Here is a 19,651-nt window from a genome sequence, read left to right on the forward strand (position 1 = left end):
ACAACTTGTTCAGCCATTCCCCAATTGATGAGCATCCCTGCAATTTCCAGTTCTTTGCCTCCACAAAGACAGCTGCTATAAATATTTTAGAACATAGATTGGTTCTTTTCCTTTTTCTCTAATCGTCTTGGAAAACAAACCTAGTAGTGGTATTGCTGGATCAGAAGGTATGCACAGTTTAATAATTCTTTGGGCGTAATTTCAGATTGCTCTCCAAAATGACTGGATTAGTTCACAGTTCCACCAACACTGAATTAGTAACCCAGCTTTCCCTTATGATCTCCAAAATTTGTTTTTCTCCCCCTTAATCATTTTAGCTAGTCTATAGGTGTAAAAATGAATATCTCAAGGTTGTTTTTATTTGCATTTCTCTAATCAATAATGATTTGGAGCTTTTTTTTCATATGATTATAAATTGTTTGGATTTCTTCATTGGAAAACTGTCCGTTCACATCCTTTGACCATTTATCAATTGGAGAATGACTCATGTTCCTATTGATTTGACAAAATTCTTTATATATTTGAGATATAAGACCTTTATCTGAGAATCTGTCTATAAAAATTTCCCCCCAGTTTTCTGCTTTCCTTTTGATCTTGGCTACATTTATTTCTACAAAACCTTTTTAATGTAATCAAAATAATCCATTTTACACTTCATTCTGTTCTCTATCTTTCGTTTATTCAAAAATTGTTTGCTTATCTGTAAGTCTGGTAGGTAATATGTTCTATGTTCTTCAGATTTTCTTGTACCTCTCTTTACATCTAGGGCATGTATCCATTTGGTTTTAAAGCATTGTGAGGAGCTGGGCCCTTTTCCTCTCCCTACCCCTACTCCCATTACAACTGTTGTGAGAAAGAAAAGCTAGGTACAGCAGTTTGATACATAGCAGTGTCATATTAAAAGTTACTTGAGACCATTTCATATTCAGAGTTAGGTATTTTGTTGTGCCATTCATTTGTTTATTTTATTCCCTGCACTGATTAATGCCTTATCTTTACAGGGTATTGAAAAATTGAGAAATAAGCAGGATACCAGATTACTCAAACTTTCCTTGTCTATTCCCCTTATCCATAAAACCTGGGGCCCATTCAATAAACTACTTATTTACTATTTATAACTCCTGGTATTAAGAGAAAAAAGAAATGTTTTATGTATAGTGAACTATAACTCTTTGTTTCCATGTTGGAAATTGTAGGAGATGCTGAGTTATCCCAAATGTTAGTTGCTATACTTTGAAATTTTTGAATTGGTTATTTGTTTTGTTCTTTGTCGGTTTAGCAGTGCAAAACTTGACAGTGTTATTGAATTACACAAAGCCGTATGATTTACTTGGGTTATATTTGTGGTGGGATTTTGTTTCATTAGCTTTTCAAAGTTAATCTTTCTTCAGCTCTTTGTTATAAAGAATCTGAAAACATGACAACTTAAATGGAAATGTCTCAGCAGATAGAATTTGAATCTTTTTGTCACCAGAAGTAGCATAACTGAAATCTTCTTATACATCGAAATATTAATTCTAAAGAAGTTTGAATTCCTCACTATGAGATTTTTTTTTTACCTGATATTACATAGAAGTATGTTTATACTGGTATTTAGGTAGATGTGTAGTTCAGCTTCTGACCTTGTCATTCTTCTGAAACCTTTCTCTCTAACACTACTTGTGGTGTCTTTAAAAATTCTATGGCCTTTTCTCAATTCTCATCTTTCTTTACCTCTCTATAGCATTTGACCCTGAACACCCTCTTTTCTTGAATACTCTCTCCTTTGAGTTTTTGTGACATTGGTTTTCTGTGTTCTTCTCATAACCTCTCTGTCCCCACCTTGTTTTCTTTTGCTGGATCATAGATTTAGGGCTAGAAGGGACTTGAGAGTCTATCTGTTGTCCTTTTTTTTTTCAGTTGAGAAAACTAAGGCCTAGGGAGTGACTTTTCCAAGGTCACGACAGACTGAATCCTTTAGATCTCTGAACTTCTGAATCTACTCTACCACTGTGTGTCGATCTCAATTTGGTACCCCCTAACTATGGGTGTAGTCTAAGACTCTGCTGTATCTTATTTTCTTTTTACTTTCCCTCATAGCAACCTCATCAGCTTTCATGGCTTCAGTTCATCTCAGTGCAGATAACACCCAGATTTCTCTGTTCAGTCTTCATCTCTTTCTTGACCACCAGTCCTATATCACTTATTACTTATTAGTTCTTTAGAACCGAATGACCAGAAAAGATCCCAAATTCATGTTCAACATAGGGCTAATTATCTTTCCTCAAAAATCCCTCTTCCAAAATACCCCACCCCTCAAGTGTTCTATCATCTTTATTGTTGCCCAGGATTGTAACCTTTGAGTTTTCCCTATCACCTCACATCATCAGTTGCCAAGTTTTGTTAAATTCTTCCACAGCGTATCTCATATGTGTCTTCTCTCCATTCATGTTTCTCCTATCTTCAGGCCCCCATTACCTCTTCCCTAGATTATTGCAATATCATTCTAATTGTTCTCTCTCAAAGCCCAAGTCTGAACACCATTAGCTCCTTGTTGCCATTTAAAACCCTTAACAGACTGGCTCCAACGTGGCTTTCCATGTTTATTAAACATTCCACTTCACACACTCTATAGTCAAACCAAATTGACTAACTTTGCTGTTCTTCACATTGCATATCCCATCTTTGTCATTGCCCAGGCTGTCTTCCTCATCTCTCTCTTCACTTCATAGCCTTGGAATCCTCATCTTCCCTGAAAGTTCAGCTCTCATGAATTCTTCTCTCCTGCGTGAAGCTTTTCCTTATTCTTCCCACTGTCTCCTTCCCCCCTCCCCCATTTGGTTTATGTACATTTTGTTTTAATTTATGTGAATTTGTATTATTTCTTTTGAGAGAATGTAAGATTCTTATCAGAGATGGTTTTGGTTTTGTCCCATTATTTTCAGCACCTATCACACAGTACTGCTCATAGTAGGCACTTAATTTCATTTATTATGAATTCAGCCAACATTAGCAAATATTGCCATAAAGAGTGAAAAGGAGGATTATGTTTTTATCTAATTATACAGCTTTTCTAAAAGTTTATATTAAATTTAATGTGGCATTACCAGCACTATCCAGCTTGTCTGTATATCTTGAACTTTCTTTTGCTCTCTTACATGTATTTTAAAATAATTCATTGATGACTCTTTTCTTTGTCTTTCTTTCACTATCATATCACTATTACTGTCAATTCTCCCTTGCCCAAAATAAATGGCTTCATCCCTTGTAACAAATAATATAGGCATGCAAGACAAATTCACTTGTATCTGGAGAATGTATGTCTTCTTCTGCTAATCTAGTTTTCTGTCCTAGTCTAGACTTCTCTGCCAGGAGGTAGAAATCACAATTCACCAATCTTCTACAGTCATGATTAGCCTTTGCGTTGATCAGAGTTTTTCACAAATATTTTCCTTTACAATATTATAATCACCATTAAAATAGTTCTCTTGGTCCTACTTTAAGTCCTTAGATTTTTCGAAATCTTCTTCTTTCATCATTTCTTATGAAGTAGTAATATTCTGTTATGTTCATATGCCATAGTTTGTTCAGCCACGCCCTAATTAATGAGCACCCAGTTTCTTTCCATTTCTTTCCTAGAATAAAAAAGCACTGCTGTAATAATTTTGTTCACAAGACTCTTCTCTCCCAAGGGAGGGAGTACATAGAACCTATACAGAGACAACTGGAAAACAGGAATCATCAAAATACAGAAGTGCCTAAAAATTTGGTGGGATATTAAATGTTTATGTTTTGGGGGGAGAGCAAGGTCTGTCACTGGGATTTCATGAGTATGGGCATCTCTAGGTCTAATGTTCCTTCCACCATTGGGTAGCTCTCCTTTATTTCAGAGGACAGTGGGACACTGAGAGCCTAAGTAAGTGACTTAAACATGATCAACCACAAAGCCTGCATATGTTAGGACTTGAATCCAAGACTTCTTGATCTCAGATCCACCCTTTTATCCACTGTGGTACACTGCCTTTTCCAGTAGAATGAATTTATATTGGTAAATGTATTTACCAAATTGTTTTATATATTTAATTTACTATAAATCAATATCAACAGGTTTCTTTATGAAACTAGATGAATAAATAAAGTGTATGAAAAGTAAGTGGGTCAAAATATCTTATCAGGGTTCCCTGATAAGAACAGCTAATAAAATTGGTCTTACACTCAGACTTGAAAATGTATCGTAAATCACTTATTCCCCCAAACTATCTGGTACTGGGCATAAAAAAGAAATAGATTAGCAAAATAGATAACATATGCCAGTTCTTCAACCAAGCATATGCAGAAGCACAAAAAAAAAAAAAAAAAGACCCAGGGAAAGGGTTTATTATTTAACAAATGTACTTTGTTGAACTGGGCAGTAATTTGATGGTAAATGAATTGAGACCCACTTATTACAGTATACATTTAAGTATAGAAAAAGAAACTATAAAAAGGATGAAATATGGTACATGTGGAAGGGGAGATGGGTTTCCTTTCTCTTCAGCATATAGAGATGTACATGACTACCTTAAAATAAATTTCTTCATAAAAAACTTATTATAGAGAAAAGAGTCAGTTCTTTATTCCTTCTCTGTCATACTATATTAGTACTTGCTTCCAGAATTCTTTCTTCTCTAGTATAGCAGCACTTAATAAATGCTTAGTGACCTAGCTGCAACCATATTTTGGTTTGATAGACTTGTGACCTAGGTACTAATCATATATTTATAACATTCTTATATACTTATAACATTATTTTTATGAAAAAATGTATTTGAATTCAAAATGCAAAGTTTTGGAATATAAGTTTAGAACTTATGTTCATGTAATCTATTTAGAAAAGTTTTATATGTAAATCACAAGAGGCTATTTCAGCTCATTTTATTACCACTATTCTTAATATGGGTCTTTAGGGTTAATCCCTGACTGGTGAAGATGTTGGCCAAGTATCTTTATTTACTCTTCTATAGAACCTTTTTGGAATAAATTTTAGGGATGAAGATTAGCCATTCAAATATATATCCGTAAGGTTTTAATGAAAATCCTACCTGTGAAAAGCAGAAAGTCTTAAGTTCTTGCATTTGTCAGAAGTGACTATTATACTTTTAATATATGTAACTTTTTTTGGAAGGAGGAATAATTTTTTTTTTTAATTTTAAGAACTTGGTTCTATATTATTGTGAGAATGGGGGGCCAGGGGCGGAAAGACTTGTCTTTTCCAATCTGAAGGAAGAGGAATCTGATAACATCCTGCATAGCTTTCTCATGTTAGTCTGTCTGCCTTGAATTTATTTTTCAGTTACAGCAATTTGTCTTATGCATTTAAAAATATACTTATTGTGTGAAATAGACTTGTTACTGAATGTATAAAATTATCCAGGTACAAAAGCTTATTCTGAATAAAATAATTTTAGTGTCTTCTGCTTTTGATGATGGTGATTGTCCTAATATAGTATCACATAAAAGAACCTTCAAATATTAACAATCCATTCTTGAGTTAAATAGAGATGCTTAATCTATAGTAGTAGATTTCATCTTTTTTAGCTTCAGTTGGAGATTATCAATTAAACACTTAATTAGGTTATAGCCTACTATGATGAAGATGCTTTTCTAGGCACAGGGGATACAAAAACTAAGCAGCTTCTTCTGATAAAATAGTTTTCACTGGGTGAAAAAAATTTATTAATTAAATCAATTACAAAAAAAATTAAACCCCATAAAATACTTCATGTCTCAAAACCTGAACATGTGATTTTAAAGTAAACTTACATGAAAATGTAGATTTCACAGAAATAGGGAATTTTAGCTCTAGAAGAAAACATAAAGGACATTGTCTAACTCCTTCAGTATATAGATGAGGATCTTGAAGTCCAGAGAATAAGTGACCTGACCAAGGCTCCACAATTAGTTAATGATTGATAGAACTAGAACTCCTAGTCCAGGACAATACTTGAACGCACGCACGTGTGTGTGTGTGTGTGTGTGTGTGTGTGTGTGTGTGTGTGTGTGTGTGTGTCCCAATGTAATTTCGGAGTCTAGGGCATTTATTTAGAGTGTCTTTGGGATGTTCATTCTTTGAAAAGTAGTGGGGTACTTAAGGATATGTGCAAAAATTGAATTTCCTTCAAATACATTTTTCCATGATAGATTTTATCTTTTGATAAAAATAAAAAAAGATCACTTAATAAAAACTTAAAAACATAGCCAGTGGGGTTTTTCCATTTACACAGACAAATTTCTGTCAAAATTACGGGATGACTTTTGGTGGGTGAAAATGGGGGAGGGGGGTTCCTTGTTGACAAAGTAAAATAGAATTAGAGCTTTAAAGCTAGAAGAGTACCTAAAAGATTTTTTCCCCTTTCATTCACTTCTTATCTAATACTCTGGTCTGTCTTCCTGGTTGGAAGGAAATAAGTCTATCTAGAGGTCGAGGAATGTGCTATAAAGGCTCCAACATAAGAGTCTTGCTTTTCCTAGTAGCATAATAACAATTATCCATTTTCTGACCAAATGCCTTATAAATGGCATTAAATATAGGTTCTCAACCATATGATCAAAGATTGCCTGGAAAGTTTTTCAGAGACATAATCCAGCTTGCCTTGAGGAAAGTTGAGATCCAAACATAAGTCCTGCCTCAAGATCAAAGATTCTGTTATATTTCTGTGACTGTGATTAAGGCTGGACCTAGATTTCCAAGGTACACATGAATAAAATGTGTCCTTGGCGTTTTCCTCTTGCATTTGTAGAGGAACTCGAATATTGTTCAGAGATTCCTTCAACATCACGATATGCCCAGATTGGGCAAGGTATTACATTAAAAACTTTTGCTTAATTAAATTTACATGTAACTTTACCAAGAATTAGCCCAGAAATATTAGTCTCTGTCATTCACAGGGAGTAATTACCTTGGTTTTGTCATATTTATGTTGTTCCCATCTAACTTGGAATGTTAAAAAATTTTGAATTCCAAATTTTATTTCAATTTAATTTGAGAAAAGGAAAGCATTTTTAAGAATAGGCAGGGAAATTGGACAATGGATGTCCCGTCTCTGAAAATCACTTATGGAATAATTGACACTGGAAAAAAAGGGCAAATTCACATTTCATTGGCACAGAGATGAATGGAGTTATCTAAATTCTATGAGGTGACTAATTGGCTGTCCCCATCCCTTCCCTGTATTATCCTTAATTAACACAGAGTGTAATGCCGTGTACATGGTGGCTACTTACTAAGTTTTATTGAATTTTTCTCTTAACCTTAGGGACAAATCTAGAAAGTTATTTTTAATGAACTTCTATCAACACAATCTACATTCCTTTACTAATTTTGCCTTCCAAATTGGGCTTCTCTGTGCATGGATCTAGATGGATTACAACAGTGATGGCAACCTTTGAAAAATGTCTTTTTCACACCTTTCATCTGGTGGGTGTCCAGAGGATAGGAAATACAAAGAATGAAAGGGGAATGAATTTACCACACAGATAAATCAGGGTGTGATTCTTAGTTCAAAGTTTCCTTAATTTGCATAAGGAGTCACCATAGGCTTTATTTAAATAAGTTTTTCTCTGCACTAAAATATTTCATATGTATGAGATGATTATCAGGAACTCATGTCAGTAACTGGACTATATGCATATATATATATATATATGTATATATATATATATATATATATACATAAAGCAATATAAATAAAACTTCTATTGAAGTGAACCTCAGGGACGAGAATTTTATTTGAAGGATCCATTTTAATGGCTTTATCTCTTTTACAGACAGGAAAACCAAGACTTACTGACTTGTCTGACATCATACAGTGCGTTTTATGGAAGTGAGAGTTACACCTGAGGACTTCTGAATTCCCAGTTCCCATGTTTTAATTGGCATGAATCAAATGACATACAGTACATACTGATGTTTGTCATTTGGGTGATATTTTACAGACAGTTAGCTCTGGAACTTGATGGGTGACAACCCTCTTCACCCTAAAGGTAAGTGGTATTAAAGCTACTATTATATGCTGTTGGTAATCTTTAATTAGGTTGGTGGTGTTATTAATTTCTAGCTGTGGCATTGGCTAAGACTTTGATTTTTACCTAATTATCTGAATATTCAATCAGATGCAGTGTTGAGTATCTGTTGTATACCTAATATTAAGCTAGTTTCCAGCCTGTGATAGTAAGTACTAACAAAGGGAGCTTGCAATCTGTTTGGGCAGGTGAAACTTATACAATCAAAGTAATTAGCAAGTAGCGCACAACATTATATAATTAAATTTTGAGTTGAGTAGTACAAACCCTGAATGCAATAATGGTCAGAAGGAAAGATTGTTGACTGAAGTAGTAGGAGAAGGCTTTTCATGGGTGTTATAAGACTACACCTGGATCCTGAATAGAATTTGAGTAGGCAGAAAGAAGGGAGGAAAGTTTTCCAGGTGAGAGAAACAGCATGAACATAAAATATAAAAATATACAGAAATATCTAGGATGTTAATAGTTGAAATATCTTTTAGTTAATTGGATTTTTTTTGAAGAACAAAGTAACAGTTTATAAAAGAGGAAGTCCTTTCAATAGATGGAAGGTATAATGATAATTATATAAATAAGGTATTTGCCCAGGATACTACCATTATATCTTGAGTTTTGCATTGCATGAAGTTTTTTGGATTTTTAATTTAAAATCGCACTTACAGGTCTTTTTTGCATATCCTCTTAAAATTATTGTTTCTAAACATATAATACCTTTTTACATACATAGTCTTTCATTTTTTGAAAAGAAATGTGCTTTCAAAATCTTTATCTGTCTTATTAGATCATTTTAAAATGGCTGAACTATTTATGGAGTGTGAAGAAGAAGAACTAGAACCATGGCAGAAGAAAGTAAAAGAAGTTGAGGGTGATGATGATGATGACGATGATGATGATGAGCCAATCTTTGTTGGGGAGATTGCAAGTTCAAAACCAGCCATTTCAAGTAAGAATTCATTTTCAAAAAGTTAAATTTTGCGAAGTATTGCATATGGATAGAAATCATAGCAGTGCCTGCAGTAAAACGCTATTTGATTATAAATCTAGAAACTAAGAATTTGTGTTTGGCTCAACCATCTTACTTTATGCATTAATTTAAACCATCTCCTTATCTTTTTCTAATGTAATAGTGTATGGTTAATTGTCACCTTTATAACTAGAAAACATTAATAGAGATTTCAAGTCTATATCAGAGATTTGCAGTGGGTCTGGAAAAATAGTTCTCAAACTTCATTTTAACTTTCAAAACAAGGAAATAGAGAAAAGGAAAATGGGGACAACATGATAGTCATTGAAGATCCTATTTAATAGACAAAAGTGATATCCTTTAACAGTTCAAGGGTTGTAAAACTATAATAACAGTGCACTTTCTCATGTGTAAAATATTCAACAGCCTAAGCTATCCACATTAAGGGTCAACAAAGTAGGCAAACTATGTCCACTGCCTATTTTTGGCTGCCCTTTTATAGATGGCCTGTGAGCTAAGAAAATTTTTAAATACAATAAAACTTTATTTAAAAATATAAAAGCCATTCTTAGCTTATTATTTGTACATACTAAAAATTAATGAAAAATATTTCTAAGTTTCTGAAATAGTTGTTTAACCCAGGCACTTGACTGGATAAAACAAGTCTTCAGATCCTCACTCAGATCCTGGTTATAATTCTTACAGACTTGATTATCTAATTTGATTGTACTCAGTAAGATTAGAAGCATTAGAGAAATTGAAGTTGACATTTAACGAGAGTATCACTTTTTACATCTTTTACGAACCAATGCTCATGTGATGTAAACACTTTCTTTAAGGAGAAAAAGCAGTCCTTAACAGTAACCATAAAGATATGAAGTACACAGTTAATTTTTGAAAGAAGGATGGCAGTGACTTATCTTCCCTGAACCCAGTTAGGCCTACTTTTGACACACGGCTAAGAGAATTTCCAAAACTACTAGCAAAAAGAGAATAGAATAAAATAGCTAGCATTTACATAATAGTTTAAGTATTGCCAAAGCACTTTACAATACTATCTCATTTAGTCCTCCCAACTGGTAGGTAAGTGCCATTATTATCCTCACTTCATAGATGAGGAAACTGAAGCATAGTGAAGGTAAGTGAGTTGTCTGGGGTCATACAACTAGTAAGTTGACTGAAGCCAAATTTGGGCTCAAGACTTCCTGACTTCAAATCTATAGTGTTAGTCATTCATCTTCCCACCAGAAGAAAGAAAGAAAAAATATTGTTTTATTGTCCACCAAGAATAAAGAGGAGAAATCCTAACAATAGATTGTCTCTTTTATCTTAGCACCAGCCTGACTAATTTTGGATAGATTTACTGGACTTGGTTAAATTGGCAACCAGAAATTTTCTTGACTGTAGTATGTCATTAATATAATAATATCTAAGGTTTCAAGAAGTTAGCATCTAATTCAATAGGAGTGCCCACTGATAAAGTCAAAAGACATTTTGAATTATTAAAAACTGAAATTTGATTATTGACATTTATAATGATACTGAATATTTAAGAAAAGCTTAAAGTATGTTTGGAATACTCTTATTTAAGACAGCCAGATGGTGTATAATCATGCTAGAAAGATTTCCATTGAGTTCATTTATTTTGGAGGATTTCTTTTTGTGAACTAATTTCCCAAAATAAATGGCATGTTGCTATACTAATAGGTATATCAACTCGATTACAAATGTTAATATAGGATTTTTAGAGTTTCCTCACTAAAATGCTTGTGAGCCTGGGAAAGGAAGAAGGAACTCTGTGGGGGAGAATCAAAGTAGTTCCTCATTTTTAGTCTGTGGAAGATTTTAATGTTATTGTAACTTTAAATTACTGTGGATCATGTTGATGAAACTTTTCATACAAGTTACTACCCAAGATCATGTTTAAAAATATGACACTATGGTAAAAATTGTCCATGTAACAATACAAAAAATGAGATACACCGAATTTTTTAATAAAAAGAAGAAATAAGCAGTTCTCTTAGTTATTTTATGTGCAAGATAATTTCAGAGTGGTAGAGCTCAGCAAGAATATGAGTCACTATGACACTACTTAGAGACAAGGGACTAATTTTGCTTCTGGACACCCTGGTATAATTTCATCTTGTTCTGATTTAAAACTATTGAGAAAGCATTGATCAGTATTCCACTCTAGCATCTTAGATTTGTTGACAAAAACATGCTTCTTAGATTATAAAATAAGGTATTTGGTGACAGAATGCTAGTTGATAACAGTAATTTGGGAAGAATATCCTTTATTTTAATATTTCGTCATCAGTTTGTCATCTTTTTATACTTTAGGACTACAGTTATAAAAATTGAGATTAAAACTTCTTTCATGTGTTCCTATTAAAATCCCATTATTATAGACATTAGTTGGTAGCAATATGGACCTGAAAGATTTGTTTAATTCTACCAAAGTGGGAATTGACATATCCTAGTGTAATTGCTTTTCTCTGAACTTCTTACTCAAAATAGAAAAAGTCTTTATGATTTATATATAAACCTGGTATAGCAAATATAGTACATTAGACTTGGAGACAGAAATCTTAGTTCAGATAAGCTCCAGACACTTAAAAATTTTGTGACCCTGGGCAAGTCACTTAACTTCAGATATACCTTGCTCTACTATAAAATAGGGATAACAGTAATACTTATGTCACAGGGTTGTTGAGGAATTTGTTTTAGTTTGGTGAGCATTATAAATGAGCTTCATTTCTAGAATATTTAAGTTATCTGAGTTGCATACAAACAGCAGTGCAATATGCACAAACATTTCTGACTGAGATACAATATTGCATAATATGTGTGTGCTGTAGATGAATTTATAAGTCACAATTACTTTAGTTTTTAGGGCCTACAACTGAAATTTAAAACAAAACAAACATGTTGTTCATTTCCCTGAAAGTTTTAAATTGATGATGAAAATTTTTGTAGGATGTTGAAACCTTACCCTCAGGATCTAATTTTTAAAACTGTTACATTTTTAACTGGGTGTAGAACAACATCTGACACCATATACCAACACAAAGGCCAAATGGGTACATGATTTAGATATAAAGGCTAATACCATAAGCAAATTAAAGGAACAAAGAATAGTTTTTCAGATTTATGTGGAATGGAGGAACTTATGACCAAACAAGAGATAGAACATTATGAAATGCAAAATGGATAATTTTGGTTACATTAAATTGAAAAGTTCTTGCATAAACAAAGGCAATGCAACCTAGATTACAGGGGAAACAAAACTGGGAAAGAATTTCTGCAACTAGTGTCTCTGATAAATGCCTTATTTCTAAAGTATGTAGAGAACTGAGTCAAATTTACAAGAATACAAGTCATTCTCCAGTTGATAAATGGTCAAAGGATATGAACAAGCAGTGTTCAGAGGAAGAAATTAAAGCTATAGTCACATGAAAAAATGCTCTAAATCATTATAGATTAGAGAAATGCAAATCAAAACAACTCTGAGGGACCACATCACACCTACCAGATTGGCTAACTTGACAAAACAGGAAAATGATAAATGTTGGAGAAGATGTGGGTAAATTGGAACACTTAGCTCATTGGTGGAATTGTGAACTGATCCAAGCATTCTGGAGAGCAATTTGAAAACTATGCCCAAAGGGCTACAAAAATGCTCATACCCTTTGACTCAGTAAACCACTTTCCAGGTCTGTATCCCAAAGAGATCATAAAAATGGGAAAAGGACCCACATGTACAAAGATATTTATAGAAGCTCTCTTTGTGGTGACCAGAAACTGGAAATTGAGGGGATGCCCATTAATTGGGGAATGGCTGAACAAGTTGTGGTGTATGAATGTGATGGAATACTGCTGTGTTATAAGAAATGATGAACAGGTGGAATTCAGAAAAACCTGGAAAGACTTATATGAACTGATGCTGAGTGAAATGAGCAGAACCTGTAGAACACTGCACACAGTAACAGCCACATTGTGTAATGACTGACATTGATAGACTTAGACTTTCTCAGCAATTCAAGGACCTAAAACAATTCCAAGGGACTTATGATGGAAAATGCCATCCACATCCAGAGAAAACTGAATTCTGAGTACAGAGAGAAGCAGACTATTTTCTTTTTCCTGTTTTTTTTTGTTGTTGTTGTTTTCTTTCTAATAGTTCCTCTCATTTGTTCTGATTCTTCTATACAGCATGATTAATGTGAAGGAATGTATATGTAGAACCTTTATTAGATGGCATGCTGTCTTGGGGAGGGGGAGAAATTTAAAATTTATGGAAGTGAATTTTGAAAACAAAATAAACATAAAAAATTTTAAAAATTAAAAAAAACTTTATATATTTAGTGTGGGGAGAAATCTTTTTCCATAATAAATGAATAAGTAACCATTTCAAGGTGTAGACTTATAGAGGCAGACCCTAAATTTAACTATTCTAGATTTTCTTCATAGATCACCCATTTCATCTGCAGCTTGTTGAAATTTACTTTTCTTCCCTTTTTCAGCTCTTGACAGCTCCTTTTCCCTGCTCCAACCACTTGCTTATTTCCACTTAGGCTCAGTGTAGGGCAGAGTCTGAGGTTGTGGGAATGGTGGTAGCAAGGGAAGAGAGGAAGAAAGCTATTCCTCTTTTTTTTCCCCTTTTGTTTCTATCACAGCACTCCTTAGTCCTTGGTCCATCTCTTTCCATTTACCTTTTATCCAGAACTCAATCTGGCTACTGGGGTGAAATGTCTACATGGCCTAAGTTTGATTTTTTGCTTTGCAGTGTAAATGAATTTTACTGCCATCCATTGAATACTCGAAAGATTCCATTAATAAATCTCCTTAGAGGATCTATGTGAAAGGAGGGGAAAATTTTTCATTTCTTTTCTCTTTCCCATTATTCGTCATAGTGTTGTCCTTTACAAAATATTGAAATATCCTGACTCGTATTTTCAGGACCAATAAAGCTCCTATATAATGAAGAGGAATCTTTGCTGGAAGCAACAGTTGGCAGTAGAAAAGGAAGCAATTGACTATATTGAACCAGTCTTTGAAAACTTTAGAAAAAATAAAGGAGTTAAATATCTTCAGGATATTTTGCCTTTACAATTCCTTGTTCCTTGGTCCTTCCTTTCACCATCCATCATCCATTGTAACAGTTAAGGGAGATTTATTCTTGGTGTTTAGAATTGGAGCCTTGATTGTATTTTCCCAACATAACATTGTCTCACAGTGGTTAAATTCCATAGTGCAGTACTATATTTAAGGTTTATTATAAGTTGAATAGACTTCTGTAGGCTGGCCTAAAAACCTGAACCAAATAGAATGGCATTTATGAAGTTTTATAAAGTTGAGACTTATAAGTATTAAGATTTTTGTAAGAAGATATTAAAGCTAGAAATATCAGATTTCTTTTTATATACTAGATTATGAAGTTAATAGATTTTTAAGAATTAGTTCTTAGCAGTTACCAGATGCAAGATATATTCATGTTATTGAGTATCTTTTAAAATTTGTCATCGTAGTTCTAAGAGCTAGTATTTTCCCCAAATAGGGGACTATTAAACATTGGTCATAACTTTGTAATCTTAATAGATATTTTGAATAGAGTCAACCCCAGCTCATCATCAAGAGGAATACAGAATGGCGCCACCAATAGAGGTATTCTTTTTGTTGTGCTGTTACAATTTTTACACAAAGCATAAGACAAGTAATTCAAAATAAACATGCTTAACTGTATTATAAATTATATAGGTGCTGTTGCATCATTCAAGCCAACCAGTCAACACTACATGACTCCAGCATCAAATACTGTGGCAGCTTCACCAGTTTTTCAATCTATATCAAGATCTACAGCTAGTTCTGTTGCTCAGCCATTATCTAAACCTGTAAGTATTTCTGGAAATTCAGTTATTTCAGAGACTTCTTGTTTGTCAGCAGTGGCAAAGTCCTAGTAATGACTCCAGTTATTTTCAGGAAATAGTACCCTCCCTATGATAGTCAAATAAGAGCTCATACTAGTAGCTGTAATAATTGCCCAACTTATAATAAACTAGGTAGAGCCTTAATTAATTAATTAATTAATCAGGAATGATACTGAATACTGAAGTTCTAATTTGCCTTAGCTATAAAGGCTAGTAATTAGCATAATCACTGGCTAAATATTTGGTAAAGTAAAAAAGCCTTTGTTATTGGAGAAGTGTTTGGTTGTGCAGTTTACATTCTTATCTTGCACAATAAAAGAATTTATTTCTAAATATTACTTGGGCACAAATGTTAAAAGTTCATTTTCATATAGTTCCATCTTAAGCCAAGTTATTGCTTTTGAGAAATTGTAGTAAGCTTGTGAGAAATCATCATGTGTTCAGTCATTTGAGAAGAAAATTAGTGTGCTAGAAATAAATGCCAGTTATAAAATGAGAAATGATTAAATTAATTAATTAAATTAATGCTATTTGTTAAGGATTTTTTTTTCCTTTTGGAACATGTGTTCAGAGTTTACTAACAGAGACTAACATTCATTTTTAGTAACACTAAAATTAGTATTCTCTTTTTTTGATGCCTTATTAAAAAGTTAGGTATTTGTTATTTTCTTAGTTGTCATTTGGTTTACATTTAATAATTTTTATAAAGAGTGTATGGTTTTCCGTACACTTAGTTTGAAGCTAAACAAATTCTGCTTTTGCTTATATTTCTGAAGATAATTTTCATAGTTTTACGTAGTACTTTAATGTTTTTAAACTACTTTCTCCACAACAGTGCTCTGATGGTAGAGTGTAAATATTTTTATCTACTATTGTAGAGATGAAGCATTAAGTGTATAGAGATTAAACCAAGGACAGATAACTAGAAAGTGATGGAATTAACAAACTTAGATCTTCTGACTTGTCCAATGTTCTTTCTACTACAGTGGGCTAATTTTATTAACTTAATACAACTCTCATTTGAGAAAAAAATCCAAACAATATTTAACTGCATGTGAGCTTTAACAAATGATTCGCTTGCTTTTGTCAAAAATGAATTATCTTCTCTGTAGTAGCCTGTTGTAACTGCAATAGGTTCTGGGTGTTATGGTTTAAGTTGGTTATCAGTGAAATAGTTAAATAAATTTTATGTTGATTTTGGGAAGCTTGGATTAAAAGGCATTGCAAAATTTATTGAAAGTCACCTCACTCAAAATTATTTAAAATTAAATCATCTAGTAACTATTTCTTTGAATCAGTATAAAAAGCATGCTAGGGCCCATATATGGAAATATGGCCAGAAAGGCCCTGCAGAGGTTTGACGCATGTAGGACTATTGAAAAATGTTAGTATTATTATTAAGTTACAGCTTGACCTCCCTAGTGAAAGTAAAAATTGTTACTTCCTTTCTGCCTTCTCAGAGATTTTTTAAGTCTAATTTTTTTTGTTAGTACCTTCTACTGTATTTTTTTAATACAAATTTTGAAATAACTGATTATACCATAGCTGTCTTAAGTGTATATGCACATTTCATTTTATTTTGAATGATCCTCAATGATTCTTTTAACCTGGGCAAGCTTCATCATATTGTGTCAACCTTTACCTTTATTTTATAGGAATAAGCCAAATCTGAATGATAGGATCATATGATTAAGAACTTGTTTTCAATTTCAGTAGATTTTTTTTTATCATTAATTGCTTAATTTGCTTGTTGTCAAAACTGTTACCCATATGTTTATGTAGTTAATATATAATTTTACTTAATTTAAAGATTATAAAAATAAAATGATTCAATTAAAGTAAATATTCTCCTTTTAAAATGTTTTATCAGGGTTACATAATGAGCTCACCACAAGTTGTACCTAATAATTCTTCAGGGTTACTGTTTGACCTGAGACAAAACACAGGAATACCTCAGTACCAGGGAGGAACAGCACGCTCTTTAACAGGTTTGTTTAAGAATTGGTTAGTTAAAACTATAGAGATAAATGCTTAAGATGCGTATGAATAGGGATTTGACTTCCAGTTTTAAGGATAATACTATCAAGGAAATCTTTGTGTTTTAATTTGTTTTTTATTTTTAAATAAGTTACCATTTGTGCTTACACTTTTAGGCAAATTAACATTAGACTCATAGAATTTTAGTACTGGGAGCTTATAGATTTTTCTGCCCCAATGCAATTTTTTTTTTTTTAAAACAAATGAGGAAACTGTAGTCCAGAGAGTTTAAACCCACTTAAACAACTAATTAATGCCAGAGTTGGGAGTAGAATGAGTGACTTGAACCCAGTTACTGTGACTACAGTACATTTTTATTGACTGGACTTTTTAAAAACCTGCATTAAAATGTTATTTCTAATCTAAAGTATTTAATGTATTTGTGATAAAATTTTTGCTTAATTTCATTGTCCCCACACAGAGAGAGGTTTTAGTTTTTCTCATTCCTACTAGCTCTAAAGATGATTTTTGTGAAAGCAGATGCTTTCAAGCTAAATAATCTTTTACTTGCTCTAAAAATCAATAAAGGTGAATGTGAATACTTGCCAAAGCTCACTTCCACAAGCACCTGAATACTTCCTCTTACTTCATTGATTCAGAAGTATTGTGGGTGGTTTTTTTAATTCATTAGTTGGGATAGACAGATCAGATGGATGTGAAGAAAACATGGCATTGCAGAATTACTTAATTTTTTTTGCCAGCTCCTGAAATTTGTTTCAGTTTATTTAGATCAGTGGCTTCAATTTTTAAATGCGACATAAAAAAGTCTCTGTGTATGTAGTGGAAAAACTATACTAAGAACTGCTTGGACTTGTGCAAAAATCAAGTCAGTCATCACTAGCACAATTATCAAAGACCCATATAAATCCCTCCAGTTTTATCAATATTTATGTCAGCCTCACTAATTGCTTTGCTCAAAAGCTGTAGATCTTAGAACAATACTTTGGCCATGTAATGTACATAGCCTTAGTGCCATGTTAACTCATTTGTTTGTTAAATGATATTTTAAAGGGAGTTTTTAGAGCTTTCCATAAAATCGTCATTTGTGAACAACTGGATTTCTTGGGTCTATGACTTCATTTGGTAGTTTTCATTTACCAGTGAAGCATTTTCTATTTGAAGATAGTTGCTATAACATATTTGTGATTCTGTCATAAGTAGTTTTAAAAATAAGGTTATAAGAAACTCAAACATAGAGACATTGAATTATTTTTGTAGTCTGGTCAAAATCTATTATAAAATTTGCAACTATGCATTCAGATATATTATTTATATTTAATGCACAGTCTGACCATTCTGTCCTCCTGCTCAAAACCTTCAGTGCCATCCTGTTCTCTGTAGAATATAATACATGCTTCTTAGTGTAGCATTTAATTTTCTAGCTTTTTTTCACATTACTCTTCACACATCTTCCAGCCAAACTGGACTACCATTGTTTATTACATCATGTAATCTTCCACCTCCAAGCATTTATTTGCCTTTGGTTATCCCTATACCTCTGTCCTCTCTTTTCTTCTGGTCTGTAATATGCTTCTTCATCTCTGCCTATTAAAAGTTTTCTTCTTACCACCTCAGGTACCACCTCTTCATAATTTTCCTCTATGTCTCCAACTGAAAGTGATCTCTCACTTCAAATTTTCCTAGAGTATTTTGACCACATCCTTCTTTTGCCATCCTTAACAGGATTTTAGAGATGATTTTTAACATTTGCTGCTTTTGTTAGTATTTTATTATATTTCATACCTATCTTTTTTTCTGATGTCTTCAAATACTTCTGCACATTCAGTTTATTTTTGTTTCTTCGAATGAAAGTTCTAAACTAAATTTGTTAGGATCCATCATCTTCATTAATAGATATCTTACTGTGAATAAATTTACTTTTATAACACCTCAAAGAATTGAAATAGAAAGATTACTACAAAATTTTTCTAGTTTAGTTATAAAAATTTATCTGTCTTCTCTCAGTGGACTGGAACATTATTCTGGTAACTCAATCTAAGTTTTCCTAATTTTCTTTTTTAAGGATAAGTATCTATAGAAATATCTCCTAAATTTTTCTCTCCTTAATTCTTGTCTATTCCTCCAAACCTTTCTGTATTTGGATACTGAATCAAAAGACTTTGTTTCATTGAGTCATCTCCCTACTCAGAATCTCTTAAATGACCATGACTCTGCTGGAAGATTTGCATAGGCATAAGTGAGACAGCAGAGGTGAGAAGGTGGACATGAGCATGTCCCTTTAGGATGAGGAGGTCTTAAATTCAAAGATAAATCTGAAGTGGACCACAAACCATCTCTTCCAATCCTTGATTCTATAGATGAGGAACCTGAAGCCCTGCTAGATAGTAGCTAAGGCAGGCCTATATCCAAAATTTTTTTTTATGCCACCTGCCAATTGTGACCTTCATCCTTTAGTTGGAACTTTTTTTTTTTTTTTTGGAGGGAGAAAGAAAGGTACAGTGTCTCTGAAATTTAACGCAATAAAGTTGGATAAAGAAACACTGTTTCAGTTGCACATCACCAGCCTCTCTGCCAAACCAGGTGTCAGGAAAAACCATAGAATCACTTCACACCCAGGGATGGCCCCTCCCTAGGTCAGTCAGCTGGAGGTCGGCATCTCTATATTTCGTATATAATGGTATTGTGGAGAGGTCTGTCCAGAAACTGAATTTGAGTCTTAGGA

General features: G+C 33.1%; 1 protein-coding gene across 7 annotated transcripts in view; it reads left to right on the forward strand.

Annotated features, from left to right (window-relative positions):
* Window positions 1–19,651, forward strand: part of ZNF280D (zinc finger protein 280D) — a 92,608-nt gene that overhangs the window by 15,492 nt on the left and 57,465 nt on the right. For 5 of the 7 annotated variants that reach the window (XR_011968287.1, XM_072615781.1, XM_072615784.1 and 2 more), the window contains exons 2-6: window positions 7,786–8,001; window positions 8,822–8,983; window positions 14,603–14,668; window positions 14,762–14,895; window positions 16,802–16,919. Coding sequence is in view for 6 of the 7 variants with exons in the window: in XM_072615781.1 (XP_072471882.1) it covers window positions 7,974–8,001; window positions 8,822–8,983; window positions 14,603–14,668; window positions 14,762–14,895; window positions 16,802–16,919 (508 nt within the window). In the remaining variant the exon portion in view is untranslated. Of the gene's footprint in view, window positions 1–4,813; window positions 7,436–7,785; window positions 8,002–8,821; window positions 8,984–14,602; window positions 14,669–14,761; window positions 14,896–16,801; window positions 16,920–19,651 lie in introns of those variants that run through there. The other 2 variants (XM_072615777.1, XM_072615780.1) reach the window with 2 other exon arrangements.

Source organism: Notamacropus eugenii, chromosome 1, assembly GCF_028372415.1.
Source record: "Notamacropus eugenii isolate mMacEug1 chromosome 1, mMacEug1.pri_v2, whole genome shotgun sequence".
NCBI lineage: Eukaryota > Metazoa > Chordata > Mammalia > Diprotodontia > Macropodidae > Notamacropus > Notamacropus eugenii.